The 9470-nt window shown below is 43.0% G+C and overlaps 1 protein-coding gene across 1 annotated transcript; it reads right to left on the bottom strand.

The window, feature by feature from the left end:
* Window positions 1-3999: 3999 nt before the first annotated feature.
* ZNF280A (zinc finger protein 280A) lies at window positions 4000-5532 on the bottom strand. Its single transcript, XM_008067024.1, has one exon. It carries the CDS (start codon window positions 5530-5532, stop codon window positions 4000-4002), a length of 1533 nt encoding a protein of 510 aa, XP_008065215.1.
* Between the last annotated feature and the right edge of the window lie 3938 nt (window positions 5533-9470).

Below are 9470 nucleotides of genomic sequence, written 5' to 3'. Positions count from 1 at the left end.
CTCCGCACGCGCCCGGTGCGACCTGTGATTGGCTGCCAGGTGCGGGCGCCGGGACGACGCGGTCGGAGTTGGGCGCATGCGCGTGTTGTTGTACCCGGCGGCCGCCAGGCAGGGAGCTGGGTGGAGAGGGAGGGCGACAGCAGCAATGTCCCTGGGCCCCTGGAAGGATCTTGGGCTTTCAAGGTTCCAGGGCCATGCCGGCCAGGGCTCAGGGCCGGGGTGGGGGCCTTCCAGTCCAACGGGGGATAGATTGCCTACCAGGAGACCAGGGGTCATTATCCCCAAGTGGGGTCCCTTTTCCATAAAAGCACTAGCTGGCCGGGAATCACGATGGCTCTATCATCGCAGCACTTTGGGAGGCCAAGGTGGAAGGATTGCTTGATGCCAGGATTCCAGACCAGTTTGGGAACATGGTGATACCCAATCTCTACAAAAAATAAAAATAGATAAATTAGCCAGGCGTAGTGATTCACACCTGAAATCCCAGCACTTTGGGGAGGCCAAAGCAGGAATCCTCTTAAGGGCCGGGGTTTGAGACCAGCCTAGGCAAGACATCAAGACTCTGTCTCTACAAAAATTAAACATAACTTTAAAAATATATATTAAATAATAAAAATGCTATCTGACTGCCTCATGCTTAAGGAACTTGAGCAAACAACTGAACCTTACATTTATTCTCTTAAACGTTGCATCTGCGGCCAGTCCAATCCAGCCTGTCCCCTGTCTGTATACAGCCTACAGCAAGCCATACCTGGGATTTTATGGTTTTTTAATGGCTGAAAAAAAGAATATTATTTTGTAACAAGTAAAAATTGTATGAAATCTGTCCAATTATAGGTGTGGTGGCTCACACCTATAATTTCAGCACGTTAGGAGGCTGAGGCAGAATTGCTTGACCCAGGAGTTCAAGATCAGTCTAGGCAACATAGTGAGACCTTGTCTCTACAAAAAATCAAAAAATTAACCAGGCATGGTGGCGCATACCTGTAGTCCCAGCTACTGGGGAGATTGGAGGTGGAAAGATCATCTGGGTCCAGAAGGTGGAGGCTCATGCCACCGCACTCCAGTCTGGGCAAAAGAGAGAGACTCAACTAAAAAAAAAAATTATGATATTCAAATTCCAGTGTTTATAAAGTTTTAGCCAGGTACGGTGGCTCATGCCTATAATCCCAGCACTTAGGGAGGCAGAGGCGAGGATTGCCTAAGCAATCTTGTTTAGTTTATTTCTTTCACTCTGTATTATTTATTTTCTTCCTGCCTCTGTAGATTTGTGCTGTTGCTTCTCTTTACAAATTTTTGAAATAAATGCCTAGGCAATTTGCTTGTAAACTCCATTATCTTGTATCTAATAGTATAAACTTACCTTTAAGTGCCAAGTTAACTATGCTCCACAATTTTTGCTTGGTAATGTGTTCATTATCCTTCATTTCCAGGTATGTCCTAATTTCCCTAGTGATTCTCTTTTTAAGGGTTATACAGAGATATGTTATTTTCCAAATCTGAGATTTTTAATTCCTTTACCAAGTTTTAACTTGATTTTATTACGATCAAATCACACAGCCTAAATATTAGTGATCCTTGCATTTGAAAAGTTCTGTTCAGCCAGGAGCGATGGCTTACGCCTATAATCCCAACACTTGGGAGGCAGAGGCCAGAGGATTGCCTGAGCTCAGGGATTTGAGACCAGCCTGAGCAACATGGCGAGACCTCATATCTACAATAAATAAAAAAATTAGCCAGGTGTGCTGGCGCACACCTGTAGTTCCAGCTACTTGGAAGGCAAAGGAGGAAGAATTGCCTGAGCCCAGCATGCCACTGCAATCCAGTCTGGGTGACAGAGTGAGTCTCTGACTCAAAAAAAAATTCTGTTCAGTATATCATAGTCAAAATAAGAGGCCAGGTGCAGTGATTCAAGCCTGTATTCCCATCACTTTGGGAAGCCAAGGCAAGAAGACTATTTCAGCCCATGGGTTAGAGACCAGCCTGGGCAACATGATGAGACCTCATCTCTACAATAACTCAAAAAATTAACCAGGCATGGTAGCGCACACCTGAAGGTTGAGGCAGAAGGATTGTTGGAGCCTAGCAGGTCAACATTAGCGTGGCGGTGAGCATGCCACTGCTTTCCAGCCTGGGCAAGAGTGAAACGCAAACTCAAAAAAAAAAATCATAGATGTAAAGGAGATAACTGTAATTTCTAAAATGTATTCACATGAAATGACCTCCTTTTGGCTTCATGATAATTCCAGTAAATAAGACACAAGAAAGACCAACCATGCAAATCAAAATTTAATACAATTCCAGTGATCCAGTTCTCTCCCAGATCTAAAACAGGAAGCTGGGTAGTGACTCATATCTGTAATATATGACCCAGCACTTTGGGAGGCCAAGGTGGGAAGGTTGCTTGAAGCCAGGAGTTTAAGACCAACCTGGACAACATAGTGAGACCCCGTCTCTACAAAAAATAAATTAGCTATACAGGCCAGGCACGGTGGCTCATGCCTATAATCCCAGCACTTTGGGAGGCTGAAGTGAGAGGATTGCCTGAGCCCATGTGTTCGAGACCAGCCTGGGCTACTTGGTGAGACCTCATCTCTACAATAAATCAAAAAATTAGCCAGGCGTGGCATGTGCCTGTAGTTCCAGCTACTTGGAGGGCTGAGGTGGAAGGATCACCTGAGCCCAGCAGGTCGAGGCTGCGGTGGCTGTGAGCATGCCACTGCACTCCAGTCTGGGCGACAGAGACTCCAACTCAAAAAAAAAAAAAAAAAAAGACCAACCTAGACAACATAGACCCCGTCTCTACAAAAAATAAATCAGCTATACATGGTTGCAGGTACTTGTAGTCCCCAGCTACCTGGGAGTCTGAGGCAGAAGGATCACCTGAGCCCAGGAGATCCAGGCTGTAATAAGCAATGATGGTGACACTGCACTCCAGTTTGGTTGACAGTGAGACTCCAACTCAAAAAAAAAAATAAAAATGAAGAGGAGCCAGACTTGAGTAGACACTTAATAAAAGAGAACAATATCCAAGTGGCCAGTACCATATAGAACATTCTCAAGATTACTAATCAGGAAAATGTAAATTAAAACCACAATGTGATACCACTATAACTTCAATAGAAAGGCACCAATGGTACCAAGTGCTGGTTCAGCCGCACTTGGACTGACAGTAGTGCTGAATCAGCAGCGATGGAATTCTCGGTATTGGTAGTAGGAATGTAAATTGTTTCAATCACTTTGAAAAAGTAGTTGGCTGTATCTACACTAAAAAGCAAAATATAGGCAGTTCCAGCATATCTTCTCATAGACTGATAGATACACAAGAGAAATGACTACATGTCTACCGAAAGACAGGCAAAAGCTCATAGCAGTTTTATTCAAAATAGCCAAAGAATCAACCTCAAAGTTCATCAACAGTGAAAAGGATACACACACACACACACACACACACACACACTCACACTCATATAAAACTGCATAAGCCTGTAATCTCAGTGTTTTGGGAGGCAGAAACAGGATTGATTGAGCCCAGGAGTTCAAAGGCTGCAATGAGCTATGGTTCCACCACTGCACTTCAGCCTGGGCAACAGAACAATTCTGTCTCAAAACAAAAGACTGTGCCATAGTCACTCACTGGAATTCTACTAGACAATGAATAAGAATGTGCTACTGCTATATGCTGCAAAAATGCAGCTTACTTATGTTAAAGAACCCAAAGACAAGAAACTGTTGTGTGATTTCATTTATTTAAAGTTCAAAAATAAAAAAGGTAGGTCAAAAGAGTGGTTACTTTGTGGGGAGGAGTTTTATTAGGAAGGGGCATGAAGACTTCTGAGCTACTATTTCGGACAGGAGGTATTTGATGAGATGTCACTAAAAATAAAACCTGACACTTGATGACATTGCTTGTTAGCATCCTGGAGGTGGAGAGCGTATTTTCAGCCAGATCCTTTGCTGCAAGGGAGTCTGGACTCTAGTATTTATAGCCATATCTTTTTAATTTGTACAGGGGTCAGTGTTGCTCACAATGGAAGCCTCACCTCTTGATTCTTGTTGAAGTGAAATTTGGATAATAACCTTTGTTTCGGGAGGCAACCTTTCCAGTTGCTCGGGCTTTTTAAATGTCTGATGATTCTTGGTTTTATGCTCCATTTCTTCCTTCAATGTCAAAAACTGTAGCCGGCACTTGGGACATCGAAAGACTCTCTTGCTGCAGTGTTTCTGACAATGGCTCATGTATCGTCCTGACATTTTGAACACTTTTAGACAAAACAGGCAAAGCAAATTCTTAGTGTTTTTATGGCATGTTCTAAAATGTGTTTCCACGTCAGCAAAGGCTGATGACCTGTAATGGCAAACCTGGCATACATAGGGCATTTCACCAGGCTTATGATGGTCCTTCATGTGTTGTAAGAGGACCTGATCTGTTTCGAATGACAATTCGCAGATTTTACAGACAGTAGAGAGCTCCTGGGCAGTGTGCACACTGTCAATATGACACTGCAACTGAAAGGGAGTGGGAAACTGCCTGTGGCAGTGCTGGCAGGTGGTGTGGTTTTCCCAGCTGTCACTTCTCTGCTTCTCAAGTTCCAAATGGTGCCTCACATGATTCATAAACTTAACATTTTTTAGAACTTTCAAGCAGCTGATGCATTTAAAGGTTGTTTGAGTCTTCTCTTCTGGCTTTCCATCTCCTTTATGCTGTCCATAGTAAAAGTCACTAAGTGACATGAACAGATTTCCTTTCTCTGAATCGGTTTGATTTGTGAGTCTTGAAAATTCTGTAATTACCAGTCCTTCAAAGTCATTTGCTGTGTCTGGAACCATAAGACAGAAATGTGCCTTTTCCTTAGCATCAGCCCAAGAAAATGATGTTCCACTTTGAACATGGCTTGATGAGTTGCAGACACCCTGTGAGGGTGGACTCGTGTCCATTATAGGAGAGATATTTGGAGGGACCACAGCTAAAGAATGTGCCCCTGGGACACCAGCCCTGAATTTAACCCTTTTCGGATTTCTGCTGTTTATATCTGAAGTGGAAAGTCGCTTTGAATCAGGAGAACTCTCATCTCTGCCTTTTACGGGGCATACAGCTCCAACTAGACACTGAGTATTTGCAGAAAGCATATCTGAGGAATTGAGAGGAACTTGTGGTGAGTTCATGTTATAAGCAGGTTTAAATGAAGACTCCATAGTAGCAGGACTACTTGTTGATCCCCATTCAGGCTGAGATGCTGGCATAATTGCTTTTGCTGTATGGATTGTGTGATTTGCAGGCTTGCTTCGAGCAGGATTTTGGAGGTCTTTCCTTCTTTTTGACATTGAGCCTGGGGTGACTCGGTTCAAAATGTTTGAAATAACTGGTTGTGAATTTGAAATCATGCTGACAAAGAGAATGTCAGCATCTTTATTTACGTGTTCCACCCCAACGAAGATCAGCTCAGCATCTTCATCATCCTTGTCCTTCTGTTTGGATTCTCTTATGGTCTTCTGTGATTCTTGTTCTCCCTTACACAAGAGATCTGCCATTTTCAAATTACGTCTTGCTTGAAGTCAAATGGTCCCTTCAACTTCCAAAGCTGTTTTTTTATGAATTACCACCTAAGTGCAAGCATGTGACAACAGTCAGAATTTAAAGACAAAATTATTCCTGCATTGATTCTTTTCTTAAAATACTGAGATAACTATTAACATCACTATTTTACACATGAAAAGAATCTTGAACCATTTAGGAGTATAACTTCAAATGTACCTTTCCCAAGGCTGCAATTGTGAGGCAAATGAAGCATCTAGGGCCCAAGATTTCAGGAGGCACAGGCTGAATATCTCAGAGTAATTGCCTCCTTAAACTATGCACCCTTGGCACCTCACTCACCTCCGGTTCGTCCAAGATGTACCCTTTTGGATACCTAAGCAACCTGCTCAAAAACTCAAGGAGTGGCTCATGTTTGTAATCCCAGTGCTTTGGGAGGCTGAGGCAAGAGGCTCTTTTGCTCTGCTGCAGCATCCTGAGCTCCTTGAGTCTGGAACACACCAGTCCCTTTCCTTTCAAAGGACTTTTGTTGCTCCCCCTGCCTTGAATGTTCTTCCCCTGATTAACCCCATCTGGGCTTCCTTCTCAGCAAGGCTTCTCTGACTATACTATCAAAATCACAGCATCTTTTTTCTTGAAATGGGAGTTGAGAAAAAAATCACAACTTCCTCAATTTACAGGATCTATTATCTCTCCAACACTGTTTTTCAACTTAACATTTATCACTGCCTAGTACACAAAATATAAAATATATCTTGCTTCTATTCTTTCTCCAACCACTAGATTATAAGCTACACTAGGGAAGGGACTTGTGTCTTGTTTATTGCTGTGTCCTCAGCTTCTAGAGCAAGTCTCTCAGACTGTATATGCTAAATCTTTGTTAAATAAAATGTAGTTGTTATTAATATGGTCATTTAGATATGCAACAGAATCTAACCCATTAATTCTGGGTTCTCTAAACAGAACTGGATTTCATAAAATCTAAATCCAGTCAGGCGTGGTGGCTCACACCTATAATCCCAACACTTTGGGAGGCCAAGGTGAGAGGATTACCTGAGCCCAAGAGTTTGAGATCAACCTAGGCAACTAACTTGGTGAGACCTCATCTCTACAGTAAATCAAAAAATTAGCCAGGCATGGTGGCATGTGCCTGTAGTTTCAGCCACTTGGAAGGCTGAGCCCAGCAAGTCAAGGATTGCTTGAGCCTAGCAAGTCAAGGCTGTGGTGGCCGTGAACATGCATGCTACTGCCCTCTAATCTGGGAGACAGAGTGAGACTCCGACTCAAAAAACAAAAAATCTAAATCCAAATGATTAAACACTATTGTGCAAAGGAGAAAGGAAACCTATGCATGTATGTGTATAAATTGAAATATAAAGTGTATATTATACCTTCATCTCACTACAAGAGATAGGCTGAGACATTTATGCCATTAATAGATTTCGTTCATTCTAAGGTGCATGCTTATATTTCCATTTTAACATCTCTGAAATCAAATTGCATTTATAGCAACTCAACAATATGAAATATTATTTGCTTCACAGTATACATTGTCTTTATTTTATAAAATTATCAAAAATATTGTATTTACAATTGACGTCATCTTAGAGTCAGTGAAAACCTTTTTTTGTAAACTGATTGCAGCCCACTAAACTTATTTTATAGTTCTCTATTGGAGTGTAGATGTATTTTGGCAAACAATGGTTTAAGACAGGTATTGGAAAAATGTGCACCCCACTTTCCTCCAGCTGCTTTTGTACAGTCAATGAATTTGGGGGGGGGTTGGAGTCTCACTATTGCCCAGGCAGTAGTGCAGTGGCACGCTCACGGCCACCACAGCCTTGACCTGCTGGACTCGGGAGATACTTCCACCTCAGCCTTCCAAGTAGCTGGAACTACAGGTAGGAGCCACCATACCCGGCTACTTTTTTTTAATTGTAGAGACAAGGTCTTGCCAAGTTGCTCAGGCTGGTCTCAAACCCCTGGGTTCAGGCTATCTATCCTCTTGCCTCTGCCTCCAAAAGTGTTGGAATTATAGATGTGAACGTGGCAGCAAATTTTGTGTCTATTTTTTTTTTAACTTGGGTGAATCAAAAAAAAAAATTGTGACACATGAAAATTATATAACATTCAAAATTTCAGTGTTCACAATAAGGCTTTGTGGCGCAAAGCTGTGACCATTTGTTGAATGCTATTACCCATGTCTGCATTTGTTCAACTGTGATAGAGTACAGTTGTTCCCCCTTACCCCAGGGAATATGTCCCAAGATTCCTAGTGGATGCTTGAAATTGCACATAGCAGGCATGGAGGTTCACGCCAGTAATCCCAGCACTTTGGGAGGCCGAGGTGAGAGGGTGCCTGAGCCCACAGGTTCGAGACCAGCCTGGGAAAATTGGTAAGACCTCATCTCTATAATAAATCAAAAAATTAGTTGGGTGTGGTGGCATGCACCTATAGTTCCAGCTACTTGGAAGACTGAGGCGGAAGGATTGCCTGAACCCAGCAGATCAGAGGCTGCGGTGGCTGGGAGCGTGGCACTGCTCCAGTTCTGGGTGACAGAATGAGACTGAATTTTAAAAAAAAAAGAGGGTGCCAAAACAATGTATACACATTTTAAATATGTTTGCTCAAAAGGTAGCGTTAATGAAATGAATGCTAACATCACCATGCAACAGGCAGGACAGCCAAAGAAAATGGCGGAATCACGGTTGCACAAATGCCCTACTGCACATTGCTACACTAATTTAATTCAGCTTCGAAAAGTAATGCATAGATAACATCTCTTAAAATGTGTATACATCTAGGCCGGATGCGGTGGCTCACACCTATAATCTCAGCACTTTGGGAGGCCAAGGCAAGAGGATTGCCTGAGCTCAGGGGTTCAACACTAGCCTGGGCAATTTGGCGAGACTTCCTCTCTATAATAAATCAAAAAATTAGCCAGGCGTGGTGGTGAGTGCCTGTAGTTCCAGCTACTTGGAAGGTTGAGGCGGAAGGATTGCCTGAGCCCAGCAGGTTGAGGCTGCGGTGGCAGTGAATGTGCCACTGCACTCCAGCTTGGGTCACAGATTGAGACTCCGATTAAAAAAAAAAAAAAAAAGGTGTACACATTTCTTTGGCAACCTCTGTATATAAACTATGTTTTTTCCTATGCATACATATCTATTATAAAGTTTAATTTATAAACTAGGCACAGGAAGAAATTAATAGCAATAACTAACAAAACAATATACTGTAATAATATAACAATATACTGTAATAATAGTTATGTGAATGTGGTCTAGCACTCTCAAATTATCTTAGCAACCTCGACATACGATAAACTTTCCTTCCTTATTAAGTAAAAAACGTTTACCTTTTCACTGAAGGATAGCACTTTACAGCTTCTCTTTGGCATATCCTAATCGGCAGCATTACTACACTTTGCTTTGGGGCCATTACTAAGTAACGCAGGGTGATTTGAACAGAAGCACAATGATATGGGCGATAGTCAGTCTGATAACCGAAATGGCTTCTAAGTGACCACAGGGCAGGGAGTGTGGACAGCGTGGAGACGCGGGACCAAGGCAGGACTCACATTCCAGGCCCTAGAGAGGAATCGCGCAAAACCTCCCCGCCGGATTCAAACAGTGGGCGACTTAAAACTTACGAATTGCTTACTTGTGGAATTGTCCACTTAAAATGCCAGAACCACGGGTAACTGAAACCAGGAAAAGAAAGCCGTGGTTAATGGAGGACTTCGGTGGTTGCGGCGGAGACCGCCTGGCCCACAACTCTAAAATATTTACTATCAGCCGGGCTCGGTGGCTCAACCTGTAATCCCGTGCCTTTGAGAGGCTGAGTTGAGTGGATTGCCTGAGCCCACGGGTTCGAGACCCGCCTGGGCAGCGAGACCTCATCTCTACAATAAATACAAAAATCAGCCGGGCGTGG

Source organism: Carlito syrichta, unplaced genomic scaffold, assembly GCF_000164805.1.
Source record: "Carlito syrichta isolate Samal-C Ts95f unplaced genomic scaffold, Tarsius_syrichta-2.0.1 Scaffold106281, whole genome shotgun sequence".
In the NCBI taxonomy this organism is placed as follows: Eukaryota; Metazoa; Chordata; class Mammalia; order Primates; family Tarsiidae; genus Carlito; species Carlito syrichta.
The sequence above is the reverse complement of the archived record's forward strand: the minus strand, read 5'-3'. Positions and strand labels throughout refer to the sequence as shown.